Below are 25,970 nucleotides of genomic sequence, written 5' to 3'. Positions count from 1 at the left end.
CCATTTTAACTCGTCTAAAAATAGGATCTACCTGAATAGACGTATCAAGTGCCTTCATTACAAAAACAGGTAAATCAATACCAATAAGCCAGTAACAAATATATAAATTAATTTTAACAATAAATTAATTTACCCTTAGTCTCGTAGTTACGTCTGTTCATGAATGAATGAATGAATGATAACAATATTTTATCAGCCCAAAAACACAGTATAACCCTAAAAAAGGAAAATCATTATTTTGCCGAAAATTATTAACTAGGTACAGACGAAAACAAAACATCAAGTTATACAGGGTGTTAGGTAAATGGGTATATTATTATGAGCCGACACTAGCCCATGTTAACATGGGCATATAAAATGGTGTGGTGAAGTCAGAAAGGACATCATCCACGTTTCATATATTTTTGGTCCAAAATCAAAAGCCGTTGGCCGGCACAACAAAAAAAAGTGCTGTATTCTGACAGAATACGTCTGCCTTAGCATTTGTTACTATGGCACCAAAGCCGTAGCTCCACTGTGCGTGGAGTATTTGAGATCTAAAAGTCATCGACTATTCATACATTTTTTGTTCAAAATCAAAAATGTCGGCCAATAAAAAAAAAGTACTGTATACTGACAGAATACGTCCGCCTTAGCATTTGTTACTATGACACCAAAGCTGTAGCACCACTGTGCGTCGTAGTATTTGAGATCAAAGTCAGTCGTTTCATATATTTTTAGAACTCAAATACTACGATGCACAGTGGTGCTACAGCTTTGGTGCCATAGTAATAAATGCTAAGGCGGACGTATTCTATCAGAATACAGCACTTTTATTTTTTGGCCGGCACTTTTGATTTTGGACCAAAATGGATGATGTCCTTTGATATCATCATTTTATTTTTTTAATTTTCATACAAAATAAATTTTATAAAATCCGATTTGTATGAAAATTAAAATTATTAAAATGAAGATATCAATTTTCTGACTTCACCATACCATTTATATGCCCATGTTAACATGGGCTAGTGTCGGCTCATATACCCATTTACCTAACATCCTGTATAGGTACCTACCACGCCATTTTACGTCATTATAATAGGTGCTATTTATAATAAAATGTACAGTAAATGATGTGCTGTCGACTGTACCTAACTCAATATTAATAAGCATTGAAAACACCAGCTACATAAAAATACAGACATCGGCTCATCAAGCTGAACTCGGTCTTAAAGTGCACCAAAATAGGTGCGATTTTGCAAAATCAATGTTGTGTCTGAAGCTTTATTCCAGTAACCACTATCAACAAGGAATACATTCATACAAATTCCATTAAACGAGCAACACGTTACTATGAGTCTCCTACGGTGTATTCTAATATTCTCCTCAGTTTTCGTGACTGGAATTGCAAGTTCTTTGGACTATCTGGATTGTGGGGCAAAAAACTGTATTTGGAAGTGCTGTCCGTTCGGTAAACATGTTATGCACAAGAGCAAAAAGTGCATTTCTTACAATGAGACGATCCCCCATAATATATCTATGCCTATATATAGAGAGGAAGAAAAAGAGCTCCAGTTAACAAACATGAGCTTCGTTGATCAGTTCCAGCTGCTACCCAATGCTTTCCAAAATGTGTCGTTTCGAAAGTATGTATATGAAGCGATTAGGATGAATTTCGTCGTCTACCTGGATGAGGTGAGTTTTTATTTTTAAAATTAAGAAAAAAAACCGGCCAAGTGCGAGTCGGGCTCGCACACCGAGGGTTCCGCCGTACAAACGTAGCGGTTTACAATTTATGACGTATTAAATCAAATTACTTACTTGATTCCGTTGCGAGTAGTGGCGAATTTCAAAATATGCGGTATGATTATTTTTTATTTATTTATTTTTCCTATATTTGCATTATAGGTAGGTACCTACCTCAGCGTTTTGAATTTTTGCGTTGATTTAGAATTTCTCACAGTTTAGAGGCAATTAGATTTAAGAAGTGTTTGATATGAATTTCAACTTTATTATCTCTACGCGTTCATGTGAAAAAGGGTAGGTAGTAAGTTTATAATTATTAAAAAAATATTTTATGTCATGTAAGCAAAAATAATATTTTAAATTTTATATAACTTCAAATTTATCATTTTCGCAATTTTTCCTTTATCTGTACTATATAACGTTGCTTCGTGCCGAATTTCAAGATTCTGAGTTCACAGGAAGTACCTTGTAGGTTTTGATTCCCTAGCGTGTGACGGAAATTCGTCTAAGGTGTCGGTATAAACTGCTGTATCTTTTGATCGCGTTAACTTAGAAGTTTGATTTTTTTATTTCTTAAAGGGACAATAGATCTAGGTATTTGGTATAAGTTTCAATTTGATACCTTTATTCGGTCGTGAGAAATAAGGTAGTAAGTTTCATTTTATTAAAATATTTTTATTATATTATATAACTAAAAAAATGTAATTTTCGCAATTTTTCCTATATTTGCATTATATGACAATGCTTTATGCCAAATTTCAAGATTCTGAGTTTACGGGAAGTATCCTGTAGGTTTTGATTCCTTTGCGAGTGTCGAAAATTTGTTGAAAATATCGACATAATCGGCTGTATCTTTTGATTGGCTTGGCTTAGAAGTTTGATATTTTCACAGCTTAAAGGGACAATAGACCTGAGTATTTCATGTGAATTTCAGCTTGATACGTTCACGCGTTCTTGAGATAAAGGGTCTTGACAGAAGGACGGACGGACAACAAAGTGATCCTATAAGGGTTCCGTTTTTTCCTTTTGAGGTACGGAACCCTAAAAATGAATAAAGAGATAATAATAAAAACTTTTATTGCCAGTAAAGAATACATAATGTCCTTCTTATATCTATCGGATACTGCACTAAGCAAAACTTGTGTCGCAGTAACCTTTATGTGAATGTTAAACAAAAAGATCTTCACTAAGGAATTTGGGGAGACTCAGATCAGACAATTATTAATTTTGCTAACCTTAGGTTTTAGAATGTAATTATTATAATTAAAATTGCCCGGTTTAATGTTATGGACACCTAGGTATTATGTATTACTATATTCTGTGCTATTACCAAATTAAAAGAAAGCCTACTTACTACATCAATCAAACAACACAAAACCTGAAAAAAATATAATAAAACGAAAACTATACTTTACATACATGACAGAAGAAGTTAAAAATTAACGGTTCAAATATTAAAATTAAGATTTAGCGACGTTTCAGAACCTACACAATAGGTAACTCATCGCAGCCACTCTTATCTATTATCTACCATATCATCAATCCCAACTAATATTATAAATGCGAAAGTAACTCTGTCTGTCTGTCTGTCTGTCTGTCTGTCTGTCTGTCTGTCTGTCTGTCTGTCTGTTACGCTTTCCCGCTTAAACCTCGCAACCGATTTTGATGAAATTTGGCATAGAGATAGTTTGAGTCCCGGGAAAGAACATAGGATAGTTTTTATCCCGGTTTTTGAAACAGGGACGCGCGCGATAAAGTTTTTCTGTGACAGACAAAATTCCACGCGGGCGAAGCCGCGGGCGGAAAGCTAGTTTCCTATATTTTCCAATATTAAATTGCTTAATTTTAATTAAGTTCTCTAACTTAATAATAACTTTGTTTTTGGACAACAATGTATTAAGTAATGTTTGATTTGGGGTTTCTACATTTTGTAATGTGGTTTTCCTGAAATACAAATAAACGTTTACCTATCTATCTAAATTGATTGGATTTGATTTGATAAATGTTACTTTGAGTAATATTTTTGACGCACTCATAGATTTTTTATGAAATTCGAAGCCTAATCGAATTCTAGGACATCACGTTTCATACGTTTTGTATTGAAAACGCTGTACAAATTCCTGAAACTACGCTGAAGTGATATGGCGCGCAGAGCTTTAAAGCGCTAGCTTGGCTTTACTAAGGCTGAGTCGCACCATCTTACTTTGACTTCGACAAACGTCAAAAATCTGTCAAACTCCATACAAAAAGCACCGGTTAATGTTCAAAGTCAAAGTCAAAATTTCTTTATTTGTTTAGACTAATAAATAGTTCTTACAAATCGTCATTTTGCTCTTAAGGAGCCTCTACATGTCTCATAATCTTTTTACCCTACCAGCGCTTCGAGACCAACATTTGGCAAGTGCTGAGAAGAAGCGCCGCAACAAACTCAGTCACCACTGTCTGCCGGTTAATATAAATAAATAGAAATAGCAGTAGTAGGTACATTCGATTCAGGAGCAGTTCACTGAATTTACCATGCATTCTTGTATAGTGTATAATGGGTATACAAAATTGCGTGGTATATTAAACAAAGTAGTGACGTGCTAATATCTAGACTTACAGATTACATACTTAAATACTAATAGAAATGACTCGCATACATAAATTGGAATAACTTGGATTGACCAGTCCCCGAAAGCAGCGCCTGTTCACAGACATGACGAGTGAACCAGCCATCGCTTCACTCAACCATATTAGAGGGAATGTAACGACCCGCCTCACTACTGTTACTGTTATTGTTACGGTTAAAATAAGGTGATGCAACTCAGCCAACCAGTGATGACCTATGGTTTGGAAACGTGGCCTCCCACTATAGGCTTTATACAGAAGCTCAAAGTTGCACAGCGTGCTATGGAGAGGGCTATGTTCAGTGTTTCTTTACGAGATCGAATCAGAAATGAGGAGATCCGTAAACGAACTAAAGTCGCTGACATAGCCCGACGGATTAGCACGCTGAAGTGGCAATGGGCAGGGCACATAGTACGCAGAACTGACGACCGTTGGGGCAGCAAGGTTCTGTAGTGGAGGCCACGTACCTACTGGAAAACGCAGCGAGGGACGTCCACCCACAAGGTGGACCGACGACATTATAAAGGTAGCAGGAAAGCGCAGGCCGCAGGCCGCTACCAGCCGGGCAACATGGAAAGCATTGGGGGAGGCCATGTTCAGCAGTGGACGTCCTGTGGCTGAGATGATGATGATGATGATGACTCAGCCTAAGTACGAGTATTTCGGGACAATATGCAATCGCGTTTGAATAAAAAGTACTTATATCAAACGATTGTGGTACATAATTTTCACTACCCAATTATTTCAAAATAACTACGTGAGTAAGTAGTACAGTCAGCGTCAATATTTTTCATAACACCCAAAGTAGCCAAAAAGTTCGCAATACGTCTTTGTTAAGCCTCCAATACACGTTGGCCGAGCTTAGGCCAACGCGAGCGTAGTCAAATTAATACAAGGCAAGTGGTACAGCCTCGACGTTTGGCAAGTTTGTCGAATGCCAAAGCAAACCGCGTAGACAAACATGTGAACACTATTGGCCGAGAGCGCGCGAGTGCCTTTGATTTGTGCTGAAAAACCGACAACGTTCCGAAGTTCGGCAAGTGGTCGCGAGTGATCGCAAGTTATAACAAGCTACGCCAAATGAGTTCTATACACGTTGGCGGTTGACTTACCTCGGCCAACTAGACGAGCGAGACCGAGCGACGGCAAGACAATGCAAATTTACTGCCTACACCTTGGTATTGGCCTCAGATCATAGAAAGAGAATAGATATGAAGTCGCGCGTAACTACAACGAGAACCAGTGTCCCCACATTTCCCCCACCACAGCTCCCACACACACATTCAACTGTGTAAAAACAAAGCGACTGAGAGTCTACGACAACATGTGCAACCGGCTTAAAAGTGCTGTGATTGGCCGGAAGGCGTGCCTTATGGCCAATCAATGGCCGCGTGACGTGACGCACACTTTGAAAAAAGCAATTAGAGAGAAGAAAGATAAAATAGAGTCGATAAGATATCGATACTTTAAATCCTGGGGGCAAGGCTCGAAATTGGTTTAAAAAATGCTTGTATGAAAACCTTTTTATTATTATACGTTATTATTATGTTCTTTAACGATTTTTGCATAAAGGAGTCAGTTCCATTTTGTATGGACGAAAAACTCAGAATCAATTATTGGGACTAAATGAAGTTACCTTATATTAATTTACCCCAACCAAAGCTCAATGTCGTTATCGATGGAGTATAGAAGTTATAGACTGACAAAGTTTGTATGAAAAGTCATGGGTTAAGTAGGTACTTGCGATTTTTACCAGTATTTACAATATTGGTAATATATTATTATTTACTTTAATAATAATAACAGGATCACTGTAATTATTATTAACTACTATCGCGCATTAACTTTTTAATTATAGCGAAATTCGTACCGCCTATGTTTATCAAAAATAATGCCTATATTAGGCTTTCAACTAGCTCTTATAGTAATTACATAGTTGACAGTTACTAATCCCTTCTACTATTGTTATTGTTTTTGTAAAAACTTAAAAATCGCAAGCAACTCATGATTTTTTCATTCAAAATTAGAAAATAATAATTTACTTCTATTTATCGATAATAGGAAACCGTATTAGAACACGAGCCCTGCACTATGTTACGACCGGCACATGCGGCCGTACTGTCTATTTTCACGCGTCAGTGGATATCGGAAGAAATAAAATACATTGCGCAGTAGTTACGCATGACATAAAGTGGTTGCTAACTAAATCGTCAATGTACAACGTGTTTGAATTTTTATCACCACTAATTTCGATATCGCAGTAAATGTCACGGCACTGAATTCGTTCGTAAAAATGTTTAGTTTTTTTTATTTATAAGCAAAATACCAATGGATTTGCAATACTTACATGTGGTAAATGACTTCATTGTTCCTGTAGTTCTTCGTTTCACTTATGTTATTGCACGTTACGACGCATTATCCAACAATATCGGAGAACATTTCCTCAGTACGACTGAATCGCGACTAACCTGGCGTCGCGGGCGATGTTCGTTTCTGGGCATATCGCGGAGACACGCGCCACGCCCCCGTTTCACATCTATTCCCTTCTATGATCTGAGGTATTGGCGTTCACTCGGCGACGCTCGGCCAACATGTATTGCAGGCTTTACAATTGGAATAAGGTTGTGTTGTCCACTATTTGGCACTTTGGGTGTCAGTGTCACGAACTATTTGACGCTGACTGTACCTATATGTATACGTAGTTAGTGTGATACGCATAATATGGAACTGTTGGTACTCATCCTGTTTTGCTGGTACTTTTCCTGTACCTTGCTTGGCCGATTACTGGAACTAATTACGTCTTAAAATAATAATAATATTAATTAACACACTTTAACACATTAATAGTAATACATTATTGTAACTTGTAAGTACACAATAATACAAAGTATTTCTGGTGGGTTTTTGTAGCGACAATAAAGTTGGAGCGGTTAAATAAGGAATGAAAAAATGGTGTACGTTAATGAAAAAGTAGTTATTAAGTAAAAGATTATATCTATTTCCCTGCTTAATAACTACATATAAATGCGAAAGTAACTCCGTATGTCTGTTATTCCCACCACTGCAACTCCTGTGTGGCCAGGATCTACAGCTTGACCGCCATAAAAACCCAACCAATGAAGGTCAAGTTTATCCCGGGGGAAATTTAAACTGTCATTGGACCCGCAACGAAATTAATCAGAAGAACATAAGAGTTCGAAATTAAGGTTCGACTTCCCTCCATTGCAAAGCGGATGACAGGTGAAAAACAAAGTTTTAATAACCTTTCACGCGTAAACCTCTGAACCGATTTTGATAAATGTAGAGATAGATTGAGCCCCGGGAAAGGGCATAGTTAGGATAGTTTTTATCCGGGTTTTTGTAACAGAGAGGTGCGCGATGAAGTTTTTCTGTGACAGACCGCAAGCAAAAGCTAGTTTCCTTATAAAAAAATAACCCTGTGTTGATTACGTTACCCTGTGTGAGTTATTCCGAAATCGCAAATAACGAACCTCAACTATAATAAATAAAATAATAATAAATAATCTTTGGACAATTTCACACAGCGCCAGCTAGCCCCAAAGTAAGCAACTTAATGCTTGTGTTATGGGTGCTAGCTTAACGGATATACTACTTATATACTTTTTTTTTAAATACATAAATATTATACATAGTCACACCCAGACCCGTCACAGAAATTAAAATTCATCATTTCAATTTCTGCCCGGCCGGGAATCGAACCCGGGACCTCTCGCCATAGTAGTCCGTTCTGAACCACTACACCAAACGGCCGACAACTTCATCATTCCCCAACCAACCAACCAACTTCATCCCTCTTCGATTTGGTGGAGACCGGGTCAAGTCTCCAGCGCGTGTTTTGCCCTACGTAATCAACAAAACATGTCAACATTCAACAAAATTGCCTACAAAAAATGTTGTATGTTGACATGTTTTTTTTTATTATGTAAGTTTGGCAAAAAAACACGCGCTGGACACCCGGCTTTATTTCCACATCATCCATCTCTCAGCTCACCTGCCATTCGGGAATCTCATTGTTTATTCAAAGATCTGTCATCTGTGTGCTTACCATGAGTTTACGTTAGGTGAGCTCGCTAGCGAATACGTCAAAAAAATCTATGAAGATTTTGTTTCTTGAAAGTAGCCGCTAGGGGCGCTGCACAATATGTCATACATTTAAATGTCATTTTTTTACGCAGTCGCTAGCGAGCACACCTAACGTAAACTCATGGTAATCACACTGTCCGCTTTGGTGGAAACTGGGCCTAAAATGTATGTGTAATACCTACCCACCAAAAACATTCTGTAAAAAATTAGCCAAGTCTCGATGGAGCTGCCTGTTTATCTCTAAAAAGTAATGAAATCTTAGACAAAGTCGTGCCAAGTCTATGGTTCCTTACTGCGATTTCTTTATTATTATATTTAATGTTGTGTGACTTGGCCGTTGAAGGGTACCAAACCAGATGCTCCATGACACCATTGTACCAATTTGTCGCCAAAATCGCTACCCATTGACGATGGAAAATAAATTGCACTTGGAAAACGTTGATTCAATAACCAGTCAATTGTAGGCTTAATAAAGCTGCGTATTTCAATAATACTTATGTATGATTATCTTAATAAAGATTGTTCAACGGCCAAGTCACACAACATTAAATATAATAATAAAGAAATCGCAGTAAGGAACCATAGACTTGGCACGACTTTGTCTAAGATTTCATTACTTTTTAGAGATAAACAGGCAGCTCCATCGAGACTTGGCTAATTTTTTACAGAATGTTTTTGGTGGGATTTCACTTCTTTTTGTAGAAAGTGGCATAATTATTTAACGTCGGCGTCTTTTCTTTTAATATCATCGACATTTTTTTTACGATATTAAACACAAATAAACTCAACGACCTTTAAAATGGACAACGAATCAGAAATTGTTTTAATAACAAGTGCCACGCCATCTAGCGATGAGCGGTACAGGCGAACACCACGGTGCCGGTGTGGCGCTAGTAGTATTGATTATGAATGTGGTGTTACTCCAGATCTTCGATTTTCCTAGTTTTTATAGTTTTCCCTTTATGTAGTCATTAAACCCTAACTCTGTACCAAATTTCAGCTCTCTGAGTTAATGGGAAGTACTAGTTCTATTTTGATGATCATCAGTGAGTGAGTGTCGTAAATGCGAAACTTTGCTTTCGCTTAACTTCGGAACTAAATGACCTACAAACTTGAAATTTTGGATTTTAAGTATGTGATTATAGCTTACTAGATGACAAAAATTTCTGCGTTCTGGTCTTACCCAGAGGTTCTCAAATAGAGGCCTGAAAATGCGGCGAAATGGTTCCAGTAAAGATGGTACGGCAGTGTTTGCTTCGCGCTCGACTTGGCGGGGGCACTGCCGTGCCCCCAGATTTATTACTTCTTACGTACGATTATTTGTGATTTTCATTCAATTTACCTCATCATATTTCTCAGTAAATTATATTCGTTGCCCATACCGCAAACCATAATAAAGCAACGTAGTGAATAATTGAATTCAGACTAATTTAACCTTATTATTACAAATATAAGTACATAATTGAAATCTTTGAACACTTGATTACGTGGCGACACGAATCAGTCTCCTGGCCACATTTTAACAATAATAGTTTTGGTTTTTAAGTACACATTATGTACACATGGGATACACAGTGTAAAAGACTTTTTAAACAATCTTCTTTCATTTCATTCTTACTCTTGTTCTTTGGTTATAACTTCTCAGGATGAACATGAACAGTTCAAAATGTCATTTCCGTAATAAAAGTCACCATAAAGCATGTGTTTCAAGCAGTACCTATCCTCTAGCAAAGGATTCAAACTCTTGCTTTTCTACCCAGGAAACATCCCTATTGCCACAGTATATCTATTGCCTTACTAAGTACCTAGGTAGGTACCTAATGTATTATGTAGGTAGGTATTTTAACAGTCATTGACTGTACATTTTATAGAATTAGGTACCTAGTATTCGAACAATAAATGGTATTGTTTGTTTGATATTAAGGCATACAACATTCTGTGGCGAACAGGAAAAGAAATCAGTTTTCAGGGATAAAATGTTTATTTATAAAACAAACTAGAAACAAAAAGATACAAAAGAGAATCTTAAACAATAAACAATAAAATTACAACAAAAAGAAAACCCTAAGTAACTGTTGATTCACGAAAATATAAATAAATTAAATTTTGAAACAAAAATAAATTATTCTATTGATATGCCTAAGTTTTGAAGTGGCAATAAGTTCATATTAAATCACTCAACACTCCATAAAAAAATAAAGTCACACTACTCGTACCAGCTACCCATTTCTGGTCATGTCGTCTCGTTCTATCGCAAAGAATCGCCATTTGATGAGAGCGAGAGAAAAACGGAAAAGATTAGCTGGAACTGTGGCCCACTGTACATACAATCCAGACGGTCTTATCGTTGAAAAGGTACTCGTATGTACTTAACATAAAATATATTTAAATAGTAAACAATATAATACTTCGATAAAGCTTAACATTGTTATAGCAAACTTAATAATATGACTAATTTTCGTGAATAATAATGTGGCGTTGATTCATCGTGGCAGTTCTTCTTATTGTTTGTCTTGTTTGACTGAAATGGCTTATTATAAACCTAAAAGGTCTCTTGTTTACCTAATATTGCTAAAATCTAAATTAATACAATCAATGGCAACTGTAAAACATTCATGTGGTTGATAGTTAACTAATCCTAGGCACAACTTAAGGGGGTGCAGCGCCGACGAAAAATTACGATTTGCTAGCCGAGATAGCGGTGGCGCAACGAACTAACACGATCGCACACAAACTACTTTACAGAGTAGAGACAAAAGAGAGTCAATACAGAGTAAAAACACGCATTTCACTAATTTTGCTAAGCAAAACGTGAGTTTATAATACTTTAATTAGGAAAAAGGAAGGATTTGATTTTTTGTTGGTATTGCTGCGAAAATTCTTACACAATAAAAATCCTAACTAATATTGATTCTTCTGATGAACAAAGGCGTTAAAAAAGTTTCGTAAAAGAGTATTTTTCCTAGACGTTCAATTCAAATAGGCTGTTAACGTAGCGTCTTTCCATTCTATACATGGCCAGAACGCAAGGGTGTGAAACTAATCGAGTATAGTTTGGAAATAACTTTTTTTTACTAAACTCTTCCAAACTATATGAGCAGTTACGCAAATACTGCGTACCTACTACTCTAAATAAAAATGATATCGATTTATTTATTTAATCCTACCTAATCAGTTTATTTTAAAAATCTAGTTTTATATTGATTCGATAAAATATATTTAACTAATAAGAAATAAAAATACTCTTAAATCTAATTCCATATTTTACTGAATAAGTATCAAACTAACTTTTTCACACTGTTGTCAAGTGTAAGTGGTGTAGTAGGTATAGTTTGAAACGGAGAAGCGAGCATCCACAATAAAAATTAAACACGACTGTATTCAGTACGCAAAATTCGTGTCTACTTTGTACTGTAGTCGCAGATTTACGACGAATATTACCCATGTATACAGGGTGTGGTTTTGTAAAACAACGCCCATCTCTGGAGTGATAGTACACATGAAAGTTTATTGCAAGAAAAATATAAATAAAATGTTAACTTATTACTTTATTACTAAAGAACCTCGTTCAAAAGTCTCTTTTCTTTTCTCACTTCGCTTATTGTTTTGCGTTACTCATTTAGCATACTTTCTTTATACAGTGTGTCAGTCACGATAAAGTACACATATGAAAATAGGTGAAACTAAACCTATTTTTATCGACAAAAAAGAGGTCAAAAATGTTTAGAGAGTTTTTTTTTATAGAATTTTTTTCCTTCCGATTGCTTATTGTAAAGAAAACGTAATAACTTTTACACTAAGAGGTATATCCTGATAAAATAAAAACAGTAATAATGCTAAATAACAGGCGATACTAAAAAAATACATAAAATACTCAGGAAAAGACAACAAAATAATAATAAAAAAATGATACTTTTTGAAAAAAATCTGCTTTTAAATTCATGTACTTTTGGTTATTTGATAAATTTCTCCAAAAAATGCCCCTATAACAGGTAGTTTTTATTACTTTATGTTATTTTCTATCGTATTACCTTTGTAAAACCAAAAATCGCATGTCTCTATCCCTATCACAACATTTGCTATGATCGTTTGAGGAGAAATGAGGAGATCCGTAGGAGAACCAAAGCGGGCGTGGCACATAGCTCGTACAGCTGATGGCCGCTGGCGCAGGAATGTTCTTGAGCGGCGACCACGAGCCGGAAGACGTAGCGTGGGCAGGCCTCTTACTAAGTGGACCGACGATCTGGTGAAGGTCGCGGGTGGTACCTGGATGCGAGCGGCGTGGTACCGGTCTTTGTGGAAATCCTTGGGGGAGGCCTTTGTCCAGCAGTGGACGTCTTTCGGCTGAAACGAACGAACGGCAAAGAAAGGTTGCAAGGGTTTTCTAGCCATATTAACTATAAAATAAGTTAAATATTTTTTCGTAACAATCGAAGTCATAACAAAAGAGATACTATTTGCATGCTCTGCGCTCTACACTACTCTGTAAAGGATTGACAAACACACATTTGACACTTGACAGCTACGATAAAGCAAAACGCCTGATGATTTCTTCACGGCAAAGTTTTTTTGGGAAAATCAAAAATTCTCAATATTAATGCATTAATACCAAAAACGAAAAAGGGGGCGACCTTCAAAATATTAATTTAAGCATTTCCATATAAAAATTATTGCTTCATACGTTAAATTAACAAAGTTCTCGAAGAAATAAATTTTCCATATGTCTGCATTTTAAATGTTGTTTATCAATTTTTTACGTATTTATTCAAAATTTCGAAAAGGCGGCGACCTAGATCAAGGATTGGGCTACCCTACACAAGTTACTTTGATGTATTTAAGTCACTAATCGCAGAGCACTCGTGATTTAAAAATATGACAATTTTAAGGATTCTGTGCAGGACCCCCTTAAAAATTTTGTGCAAAAGCCATGACTCAAGAAAATTACGTAGCTTAAATAGTTTTGCGTCCGATTACTGAATACTATGTAAAAAAATCTAATTTGGAAGCGTCAGAAAACGGTGTTTAGATCAGCGGTTCCCGAATGGTGGTCCGCGGAACCCTGGGGTTCCGTAAAAAATATTATCCCACGTTTCGTGACCGACGTTGTTCGCTCGCACCGACTTGTTTACGCACAAGGGAGGGGCAGGGCGTGCGGGCGGATTTGTACGGAGATTCCGCTAGGAAAAGTATAATCAATTAGGGTTCCTTGGCAAAAAAAAATTGGGAAATCCTGTTCTAGATACTATATTACAAAACAAGCCTAATGAAGAATAAAGGGAAACTTCTGGATAGTGCAGAGCGTACTTAGGGCTATGGGCGACAATAATCATTTCCTACTATAGTGATCCGACTGCTCGTTTGCCTCCTGTCCTATAAAAAATAGTAACCTGTATGTTTTTTCTTTTCAGAATGGCGTTATGCATATAGAGGCTCCGAACTCTTACAATAGATGGACTATAGATACTCCAGACATGTACTGCCTGGACTACCAGCAAAATCTGACTGATAATACGTTTGTGTTTGGAGTGTGGGCTACTTTCACTGGCAAGCCGCCACCTCAGCCCAGTAACTTCTACAGAGGAGGTAAACAATCAAAATCTTGATTCATTCATGTATAAATTGTAGAAATGCGCCTTTGCTTATACCTAGGAAGTAACATCAGATCGAGCTCAACGCGCCCCTTGAGAAAAAACCACGGGCCTCGGATGGTATAGTTACGCCACTGGCTATTGTCGCTTAAAAAGATCATTTCCATTGTTTACTTACTTATAGCTTCACGAGGTTGGCACATTTAGCCAGTTTACTTATTTAATTTATTGATAAAGGTACAACCAACAGCAAAACACAAGACATTCGCAGTACATTAACAGCGTTTTCAGTAAAGATGTGGCTTACTGAAACCTGACGCGGACTTCTTGAGTGAACTTGAAAATAAAATTGATGTTGCAGTGTTTTGTTTCATTGTCTACAATCCACTATTATTACCCATGAATAGTTGGCTAAACACAATTTGAAGACCACACGGGAAAAACAATGAATGTCACCTTTTTTGTGAAACTGACTTTTTAATGCCATCTGTTAGCTTTTTAGGGAAACATTCTATTTCAAAAATCAGAATTGGGAAAAATCATCGTAGTCAACTGTAATAGTTCAATTTGTGTTTGTTTACCATGGCAAGAAACGGTTATGTTACTTATGGACCATCACTTAAAACTTATTTAAACAAATTGAGTTTTAAAAGTACAGACAAAGCATAATTATGTTAACACAGTAATATTGTTTTTCAATATTTCACATAAAATAGTCTAAAATTAAAGAAATATAGATTTTAAACTGCGATCTCCAACCCGCCTGCCAAGCGTGGAGATTATGGCAAAACCCTCCACTATAGTGGAGGAGGCTCATAGTCCAGCAGTGGACTGTAAAGGGCTGTTGATGATGATGATGAGACTTTCAAATTACTTTAAAAACTGTTTTTCTCATAATTGTAGGTAGGTTTTTGACATTCTTTGTTTTTCCCGTGTGGTCTTCATTTTAGAAAATAAAACAAAGCTTCTAGACATGGCGCTTCACTCTTTTCCACGCGAGTTTTTGAATATAGACAAGCAAATCACTTTTGTGGCTTTCAGGTATGATGGCTTCATGCGTGTTCTTGATCCTCGTTCTCGTGGTATACCTGCTGCTGCCAGAGCTCCAGAACCTTGGCGGGAAGGTGCTGATGGCATACGTCTTCTGCCTGCTCTGCTCCTTCATCTGCTTGCTCATCGTCCAGAGCGGACACCTACCCGTCCTAGGCTGTGTGTGGACTAGTAAGTATCTTCACAATTTCAGCCATAGGACGTCCACTGCTGAACATAGGCCTCCCCCAATGATTTCCATAATGACCGGTTGATAGCGGCCTGCATCCAGAGCCTAATCTTGATGTCGTCGGTCCACCTTGTGGGTGGACGTCCTACGCTGCGCTTTCCAGTACTTACGTGGCCTCCATTCCAGAACCTTGCTTCCCCATCGGCCGTCAGTAACCTGTTCTGCGTACTATGTGCCCTGCCCACTGCCACTTCAGCTTTCTATTGATATGAGAAATTATTTACAAACTGTACCACCAATTATTTATAAACTGATATAAAAGAGGTCGTGGGTTCACGCAAAAACTTTGGATAAAACTCTACAGTATTAGGTACAGACAAAGACATTTATGAGGTTTGGAGCAAGTCGCAATAGCAATGTTTTGTTTCTCCATAGAAGGTTTTGCAACTCCACGAATGTTATAATTTATAAACGTGATGTTTTTGTTCATGTTTTCTCTTTTTTCTTTCAGCGTACTTTACATACTTCTTTTTCCTGTCGAGCTTTTGCTGGATGAACGTGATGTCTTGCGACATTTGGTGGACTTTCAGGTAAATATGAATTATTAAGGAAAAATCATTAGTTTGCTATATTCGATATTAATAGTTTGCTATATCATTAATTCGACTGTATTTTTCTTAATGTCTCAAAACTCAAAATGAAAGAAAAATTATGACAGAACTGGAAAGACATGATGCCGGATTGGTCCCATTATAATATTTTTTTCAACCACAGCAACTGGAAAAATCTCTGTGATTTCAGTGGCTTATGATCACCAACATAGTCCCAATGAACTGCGAACCTTCATGTTTCAATATAAGGTCTATTTAAAAAGCAAGAAATAATCATAAAAACCTTCTACAAAAAAAAAACTTATTTTCCAGAGGGTACGCCAAGGCTCGTCCCATCCACCGTCGCGGCGAGAATTTCAAGTTCTTAATGTATTGCCTATACGCGTTCGGGGTATCTTTGGCGATGACAGTCATGCTGGGCGTACTCAACTCCGTTAACATGAGGTGGTGGCCCGCGTTTGTTACCCCTGCCATTCCTGGAAAAGGCTGCTTCTTGGAAGGTTAGTAGCACCCCTGGCTTACCTGGAAGTCTTTAAATAGACTTCGGACGCAAGTCGGCCGTAGTAAGGACAATCTATTCAGGTGCGGATTCATGTATGGCTCAAACTTGGAGTGCAGGTGCGGTTTTGTTCCCCAGTCGATAAAGCACATCCCAAGTAACATTTTACTCCATTTAAGAGTTCAATAGTCGTTCACATGTACTCCACAAGCTGTGTATGTCAGCTGTATACGAGCTGTATAGCTTGCTATAATGCTTTTATAGAACCAGTTTGGGCACAAATTAGACAGCTTTAAGTTCACTATGGCTGTACATTAGCAGTATAATAGCATTATAATAGCAGTTTAAGTAGTAACATCGTACTTAAGGCTGACTTACGGCACTATATGGGACGCAGTGTGAACCATACAACGTACGTGAGGACAATAAAGAGTAACAAGTGGCTAAATGCACAGCTTTCAAAGTTATAAAGTCCGACAAAAGTACTCCAATGCTACCTAAAGTTCACGTGTGTCTTAAATTATTTCCACATTTTAATATTAGTTTGGTATTTGTACGTGAGTGCCAAGAGGGAAACAACTCGGGCGGATAATGATTTATGCAAATAATAACACGGGTTTTAAATACTTAATAATGTTAATGCCATTGGGAATGCAACTTTATCGTGAAATGTATACATATTTACAGCTAAAATATTTACGCGCCTCTGTAAAAACGCGATATTCATTTTAAAATATTTAAAACTGGCTGAGAGGAAATCTACAATTTTCAGTTTTTGATATTGGATTGACATTAAAATTATATTACGGTAATTAATTATAACATGAAACCAAAACTCAATCGCTCTATCTGCGAATTTTGTGATAAATCTGCATTAATTTTGGAGATTTATTTGGTAAATATTTTAGGTTATGTAGAACAAAATGGTGGAAATGAAATACGGCTATGTGAACTGTTATAACTCCAATTTAATGCGGTGAGCGTATATTAGGTTCACATGTGTTCTGTTAGAATGCTGTTATCTATATGAAGTTCCACATTTGTACCACTACAGCGCTAATGTCTATAAATTTATTCTAATGTGAACTTATGTACAGCTTTAAGATGTACCTAGTTCAGGTCAATTGTGTATCTTTAATTCTTTCAAATACTGAAATTTTAGAGATCCGCAATAAAAATTATTAATGTCCGTTAAATCACCTAGCCCAGGTACTAATAGTCAAGTATGAATACCTAAAGCATCAGACGGTAGTGTTCCCAGTTTAAATTCGTTTATTATGTTTGACAATTTATTCAAAGCGGAATGAGGAATACGATTTTCAATAGCCCATGTTCTTTTTTTTTTTTGCGAAAGGTTAAATAATTGTCCAAATCAAAATGGTATTCACTATCACAAGAACTGCAATCATCACACTCTGATATCTGGTATATTTTGAAGGGAAATTTCAGGTTCAGGCATAATATTTTCCTCTGCATCATGTACAGAACCACCATGAACAACTAAAAACAGGCTTGGGGAAATGTGTAATAGAATATCACATTTACATTCGTGTTCAGCTTAAAGCAAATAAGAGTAGTACTTGTGGACAAATAAACTGCTATTGATGTTAATGGACAACACATATAGTCCTTTTAACAGCTTACAGTGTACATGCGAACCATTGAAACACTTTTGTACAGATAGTAAAAAAAGGTTATTTTAATTATCACAAACAAGTCCTACTACAGCTACTAGCTGTATAACAGTCTAAAACAAGTAAACATAACAGCCTTTGGCTTTATAAATGACCACGTGTGTTCTATTAAAATGCTAGCTCTATAACATCACAGTATATATATGAGCTAAAGCAGTACGGAAACTTAGCCCTTTCGGCGAGTTAAATACCTACACTTCAACTGAGTGTTAGGGTTGGCACTCTTAACCTTTATAAAATTAATAAGGTTCTTACTTACTTATTTATTAAAACGTTTATTTAGGTTTTTTAATTATCAAATACCTAATGGAATAAATTAATTGACTAAGTAGTTAACAAAAAAATAAAACGTTAATTAGATTCTATAATGATCGAATACATAATCGAATAAATTGATTAAGTAGGTACTATTAGAGGCCGGTAGAAGATCTATTCTCATCAATAAAATACCGGATACTTACTTTCACATACCTACTTATTGCTTCATTTTAAATACAGTTCATCACTTAGTACAAAAGCGTGCGGAGCAAATTACTTTATCAAATAGAACACATAAATTGTTAAAAAGCGTAATTACGTAATTTAAAAAGAACTATTACAAAATCAGATGTAAGCACTTTATTTCAAAAGTAATATTTAATCATTTTTACAATTCAGAATTATTACGAAGTTTAAAAAATGAAAGTTCTGGTTTTGAAGATGCCGAGTTCAAGTAGCCGTATACTACGCAATTCACTCGTGGCATGTTTTTAAAAATACAGCGGACAGTGCATGCAATAAAATTATTATTAAAAACACAACGCGCGCGACACTCGCGACGGATGGACTGCGAGGTTCGCTTAGAGCTCGTGTAAAGCGTGCGTCTGTGTGCGTGAGTCTGATTTCGAGCGTTTGTATGAAGCTTCCGTACTGTTTGATTTATCTACTGTGATAACATCGTACAAGTAGGCCGTTAAACAGCGGTTGCCGTATCTCTACCCTCCTATAATGCTCTTAGTCAGATGGCTGACTAAAGGATAGTTGTTAGAGTATTATAACACCAACAATCGTATTAAAGTATAACTCTACACTAGTCTACACTCCTATAAGTCCCTTAGACAGGTATAGGTGTAATTAATTGCAATAATACAGCTTATACATCACGAGTGAACTGTACTAATGCTTTAAGTACACATTGGAACTAAATGTGAACTCTTAAATGGAGTAAAATGTTACTTGGGATGATGTCGTGCCCTGGGTGCCCGAGCACGCAGGAGGATTTAATTAATGCCGCTGACAATGCCACTTTTGGGCTGACACTATGTAGGTTTATTGCCGTCACGATAAGAAGAAGAAGTAGTCACTAACATTAGAATAATAAAATTATAAACGTGATTGCTATCATCTACATTATTTACGAAAAGGGTCACCTCACCCAGCTGACCAATGAGCGATTCCACCTCCGGCCGGATCATCACTTTTCATCAGGTGAGATTTAAGCCAAGAGCTGTATTGGCTTAAAAAAAAGGAAAAATGACGATTTTCAGGCCATAAAAATTTGTTGAAGATTTATTACAAAAATCCTCATTGATTTCCTCCATATTGCAGATGGAGAAAAGCTGTATTACCTGTACATGCCGTTGCTGATCATGATCATACTGAACTGGATGTTCTTCCTCATGACGGCCTTCAACATATGGCGCCTCGGCCGAGGAACTGCGGTGCTCGACTCCGCGGCTGCCGGCACACCAGCTGCTCATCGTCAGCAGAAGCAGAGGTTTGCAAGCAATTTTATCATCATCATCATTTCAGCCACAGGACGTCCACTAATGATTCCCATATTGTCCGGTTGGTATGCTTGTAAGTTAGTATACCTGCATCCAACGCCTTCCTGCTACCTTTATGAGGTCGTCGGAATTTTATCTTTTTTTAACGAGACTCGGTAAAAACACCAAACCCGCTGAGCCGTCAGCGCCTTCACACTCGTTCAAATAGGAAAATTTTATCTGGTAGAGTCGCTCGAGTCAACATAATTCTAATAATCAACAATTTAATTTTTATAAAACTACGCAAGCGAGCTATTAGTGATCTACATAATCTTGTTTTTATTTGCAGGTTATTGGTTTACCTGAAATTATCTATCCTGATGGGACTGAACTGGCTGCTAGAGGTGATCAGCTCTGTCACTCCGCGTCTTCTGGACAGCATCTGGGTCATTCCTGACACTTACAACCTTCTGATCGGCGTGGCCATCTTCGTCATCTTCTGTTGCAAGAAGAAGATATACGATAAACTCCGCTTGAGGTTCGTTGAACAGATTTTAATGCTCGTTCTAGTTTCGATGGGCGAGGCCTTTGCCCAGCAGTGGAGGACACTACATCCATTGTTGGACAATGGCCTCCCCCATGGATTTCTACAGCAGCTGGTCCAGCATTGCACGCATCCAGGTGATAACTGCGACCTTCACCAAACCTACGAATATGTATTAGTGTATTCCCACTGTTTGCAGTGTATCCGGTCAACAACAATGCCTTTACAGTCACATCATCTTCATCATCGTCACAATCATCAGGCCATTGGTCTCCATAGCAGGTGTAGATCTCCAATTTCACCATCATCATCATTTCAGTCACAGGACGTCCAATACTGACTAGGTCTCCCCATTGATTTCAATATTGACCGGTTGGTAGCCTGCATCCAGCGCCTTCCTGCTACCTTTATGAGGTCGTTGTTCCACTTTGTGATGGACGTCTCACGCTGCGCTTTCTGGAGCATGGCCTCCACTCTAATTTACCAAAGGCAAGAAAAGTCTGATGCATTGTTTCCCAGAGTGGGGGGCGCGGGCCATCTGTGTACTTAAATATAAAAAACCTGCGACCGCTGAAAGAATGCATTCCAGACTGCTCGATACGACCTATAACTAATCTTGACTATTTTTTGGATGCTCGAAGGGGGCGCGTCTCAAATAAGTTTGGGAACCAATGGTCTAATGGATTCTTTCGTTTCAGGCTGTTATGTCTGACATCGTTCGGCGAGCACTCCTGGACGGCTTCCATGAGGAGCAGGTCCAACAGCACCATGACAGAGACGTCGAACATCAGCCAGGACGGCGCTCTGCAGATCAGCATCAACCCCAAAGGCCTCACCGACCCGAAGGAACGGCATTTTGTAAACAACTAAACGGCGATAACGACCAATATCATTTGAAGTAACAAAGTATACGCTGATGTGTTCTAAAATACTCAAAATACTACTACTACTTAATAATGCTGCGTACCGAGGCGAGGAAAATGAAGCGATACTATTGTACAAACACATCCCTCGCTACGCATCCTCGCACATCTCTGGTGGAAACGCAGCCTTAGGCCTGCATTAGAGTTAGAGCTAAAGCACACGATGCGCATCATGTGCTTTGGCTCTTGCGATGTATAACGAATCTGAAGATTTATTCATAAATAGGTTAGGAATAGATTTAAGTCAATGATTCCAAAGATGCTTTTCATTGTCTACTAGCTTGCCGCGCGGCTTAGCTCGCGTCCGCGTGGAATTTCGTTTGTTAAATTTTCCTGAATTTTCTTTGCTATAAACCTCACGGAGCCCGAGACCTTTCCAACGAATGCAAAACCGTGGAAATCGGTTCGTGCGTTCTGGAGTTATAGCGTCAGGAAGGAAAACCCGACCTATTTTTATATAGTAGATAGATTACTTCGGTGGGGCTGTAGATACCTAGTATGTACCTAAATCTGCAAATCCAATGCAATTTGCTACAGGTATAAAATGTTAATTTGTGAAAACAAGCACAACACAACTAATGACATAATAATAACTTACCTGATTAACTAATTTGATCTCATCTCACATCATACTGCTCAATCACTTCAATAAAAAGATACTATTTCTTATTTTTTATTCGAATCACAATACCATTTAAATACTAACACAATTGAATTAAATAAGGAATATTATTAATAAATAAGTACAATTATTATTAAGTAGCCTATAAAATACACAAATTATACAGGGTGTTAGGTAAATGGGTATATGAGCCGACACTAGCCCATGTTAACATGAGCATATAAATGGTATGGTGAAGTCAGAAAATTGATATCTTCATTTTAATTATTTTAATTTTCATACAAATCGGATTTTATAAAATTTATTTTGTATGAAAATGTAAAAAAATAAAATGATGACATCAAATTTCTGACTTCACCATACCATTTATATGCCCATGTTAACATGGGCTAGTGTCGGCTCATATACCCATTTACCTAACACCCTGTATAGATCTGAATAGTATCATGACCTACCTATTTAGTTTTTTTTTTGTGATTTTTAATGGAGTCTATTATTTTCATAAACAGCAATGTCCATAAAAAGGTAAAAAATGATTTGGCTATGGTAAAAATTTTTTTTAGCTTTAAGCTTAGAGTTAAGAAAATAATAAAATAATTCAAAGTGTCTTTCGTGGGTGTCTATTTAATTAATTTGACCACTAATTACTAGACGATTTATTTACCAATCTACCTAATTGGCGATACGAAGGGGTGGCGACTTTATTGTCTTTTTGTTTTTTCGTTCGTACGTTCCAGCCAAATGACGTCCACTGCTGGACAAAGGCCTACCCAAGGATTTTTATAACGATCGGTTCTTCCAGCGACTTTCACCAGATCGTCGATCGTTGCCCACACTACGTCTTCCGGCCCGTGGTCGCCACTCAATAACTTTTTTTTTTTATTCACAAGAACGAAGTTTGTCCCATTGGTGCCAATCTGTGCCAATGCTATTTTCTAGATCCACACCGTTGGATGAGTAACGTTGGGCCCAACATTGGGGACAAACGTGTGGGCTTTATGCGAAACACATTGATATCATTAGAGGGCCTAGTTTAAAAAAAAATATAACAACGATCTTGCAACACTTGCAACTACAACAAAATGAGTGGACCTCAATCAAAACCTGTGCCCGTCAAAAACGAATTCGCTTCGATGCTAATTTGCCGTATAAGTTCGGCAAGGTGTTCGCTTCTAGACACATTCCTTCCACTGTTAAGTTAACCACGGCATCATTAACTGCATAGATAAAAAACGTAAATAAACATTGCTATCTGATAAAGAAGAAACACATACCTACCAGGAAATAACGTATGAGTCAAAATATTTTGTAAACTAAGTCAAATTCTAAATTCGTTGGGGAACCCCATCTATGTAGGTACAGATAAGAGACATATTAAGCGATTTCTGATACGAATGGAATCAGAATCAGCAAAGATAACAATGCATTTCTTTGTGAATCCCTGAAACACGTCCACTTGAGTCGATGAATAATTTTCAATTGAACGCCTATAACTATGATGTCATTGAAGTGTCGTAGACAAGTCGATTGCCGACTCGATAGTTTTTTAATTAATTTAAAAATTACTGATACCTACTTACTGGAGATCTTTCTTTTCTGCCGGTTGGCGCAGACGGCCTATAGTCGGCTTATAGTTGGACCCGATTTTAATTTGTATGAAAATCAAATCGGTGTAATGTGCGCACTTCCATACATGCCCATACTGATTAACTGCCCGACTAAACTATCGGCCGACGAAAAATCGGTGGTCTGCGCCTAGGTGAAAATCGTTAAGAAACTTAATAAAATAATTATGTTTTATTAACTTAAAAACTGATTAAAAAATAAGATAAGTATTTTGTTAACGAGCTACTTCCTTATTTACAGTATTATGTCGAACTGTCGACAGTTCGCATCCCTACCAGTCCTTATCAGTGATAAATTGGTCGTTGATAACAAACAGTAAGTGATCCAGACATTTGGAATACATTTAGTATGCCTTTAAATATTCGCTAGTCGTATAGCCTACCTAACTCCTAGTTGGTATGCGTACTTAATATTGGTAGAGACTCTAAGAGGACTTAATGATCTATAATGGTACATTGTTCTACCTTTGGACACGGATTATTAAACGTTCTGCTATTTAGAGCAACATGCTGTGTTTTAATAATAAGTCTACCTATAGTGTACCCTGAGAAGACAACTTACACGCTGACCGAAGAGAAAAAATCTTTTTTGCGGAAACAGTGAGAGTTGTCAATTAACAGTGCTATCGGAAGCAAGTGAAATAAAGTAAGTAAAGTGAATTTAATTATTAAATTAATGGTCTCCGAGCTAATTTTAATGTCTGGAATGGAGGTCACGGATGGTATGTCCAGTGTTTTTCAGACGGTTCCAGTTTATTTTGCAACCTGTTATTGGTATCACTTGAAAGAACTCGTGAAGCGCTTTCAGAATCAGTAACCAGTTTTTCGATATGTTGAGAGGGAAGACCTAGATCCGCACCTACGAAGTCCAATGGCTGAATAATTGATACGGGCTATTAAATCAGCAGTCTGAATGAGTTGAATCAATCAGCTAATGATCTTTAAAAATTTTATGTTTCTTTAGTGACATCACCTACATCCTTATACTGTATCAGACTATGATTATTATTATTGATTATTTATTTATAACCTACCTAACGGGTGTGGACAGGCGCATCTTTTTTTAAAGAATAATTTAGCTAAAAATAGTTAGCTTTGTAGAAATGACCAAAAAAAGCTCTGTGAAGCTCACCTTTCCAGAATCATCATAATAGTTGTAATGAGTGCAATCTTGCAACTAAATGTATCTTGCAACTAAATGTACCTATAGCCTGATGCAAAGTCTCTATCTCACAAAGTATAAAGCAATGCGAATATTGTTAAATTTTTAGCGTTAAGAGTTGCATCTCAAACTAATTGGAAAATTATAAATAACTTTAAAAATCGAACTACCTAAGGCGGGAATTGAACCCAGTTCAATTAGCTAGCTCAGTTGGAAGAGCAGTCGCCCGGCAAGCGGAAGGTCGTGGGTTCAATTCCCGCCTTAGGCAGTTCGATTTTTTTCAAGTTATTTATAATTTTCAAAATGCGAATATTGTATCCCAAATTCCCAATACTTGTTATCTAAAGATAGCGAGTTACTAAAATCGCTAAGGTCTTAGCATAGAGAAACATAGGTACAGTCAGTGGACAGTACTACGGACTACACATTTCTGTTGCAAAATCGACCCTATTGCAACTATCTATGGTACCTACCATCTTGTTTACCTTGACGATACAACAAAGATAGTGACTCCAAGGCACAAAGGAGTGGCTGTAGATCATTATGAATCTTTTAAATACCCAGGTGGGGTACCTTGCTTAAAACATAAAATAATAAAAACAAACGACTAATTAATTGAATAAGATGCCTAAGAAGTGCGTTACAAGTTTGATCTAGTGTTGAACCATCGGCAGTATCGATGTCGATATCACCGTAAAGTCGGCAAAAAAATCAAAGTACTTCTATAACGCAATCAAAAATTTCACTCAAATTCAAATTATTTATTTGCAAAATGTGGTACATTAGATGTTACATAATAAAATGGAGCAGGACACATTCGCCAGATATGAACCAGCATGCAAATGTTTTACACAAGTCAATTTATTACCTATATTTCTGAGCTTCGCAAGCTAAACAAACTCCCAAGGGTTCTTCATACCTAAGAATCTCGAAAGCAGCAGTCTTTATAGAATCGGAATGTGTGTAATTTTCCGATTTCATATTGTCTTTTTTTACCATTACAATCTTACATTTGTAAAGACCGAACTCGCAGCAAGTTAGGTAGGTACCGACAGACGAGCTCTGTGTGGATGTTTTAAACTATCGAGTTTTTGATCAGTTACTCACAACTGTAACGATGATACTATCGATAATGATAAAACAACAGCACTTATAATAATTTATTTTATAATATTAATTAGAAAATAAATTATTATAAGTATTCTTACGTATTAATACGAGTATTGATAAATACTAATAATAAATAATAAGGAAAATATATTTTCCTCTTTAGTAAATGACATGAACCACGTCGTCGGT

The 25,970-nt window shown here is 37.0% G+C and overlaps 2 protein-coding genes across 3 annotated transcripts in view; both read left to right on the top strand.

The window, feature by feature from the left end:
- The first annotated feature begins 1,128 nt into the window (after positions 1-1,128).
- LOC135075291 (G-protein coupled receptor Mth2-like) lies at positions 1,129-22,044 on the top strand. Its single transcript, XM_063969683.1, has 8 exons — positions 1,129-1,674; positions 13,848-14,022; positions 15,069-15,248; positions 15,758-15,836; positions 16,170-16,357; positions 19,638-19,806; positions 20,145-20,333; positions 21,038-22,044. Exons 1-8 carry the CDS (start codon positions 1,333-1,335, stop codon positions 21,207-21,209), a joined length of 1,494 nt encoding a protein of 497 aa, XP_063825753.1. The 5' UTR covers positions 1,129-1,332; the 3' UTR covers positions 21,210-22,044.
- A 1,752-nt stretch (positions 22,045-23,796) lies between these two features.
- Positions 23,797-25,970, top strand: part of LOC135075296 (G-protein coupled receptor Mth2-like) — a 31,204-nt gene continuing 29,030 nt past the window's right edge. The window contains exon 1 of one of the 2 annotated variants that reach the window (XM_063969689.1): positions 23,797-24,155. The gene's annotated coding sequence lies outside the window, so the exon portion shown is untranslated. The remainder of the gene's footprint in view (positions 24,156-25,970) is intronic. The other variant, XM_063969688.1, reaches the window with a different exon arrangement.

This window comes from Ostrinia nubilalis, chromosome 10 (assembly GCF_963855985.1).
Source record: "Ostrinia nubilalis chromosome 10, ilOstNubi1.1, whole genome shotgun sequence".
Classification (NCBI taxonomy): domain Eukaryota; kingdom Metazoa; phylum Arthropoda; class Insecta; order Lepidoptera; family Crambidae; genus Ostrinia; species Ostrinia nubilalis.
The sequence above is the reverse complement of the archived record's forward strand: the minus strand, read 5'-3'. Positions and strand labels throughout refer to the sequence as shown.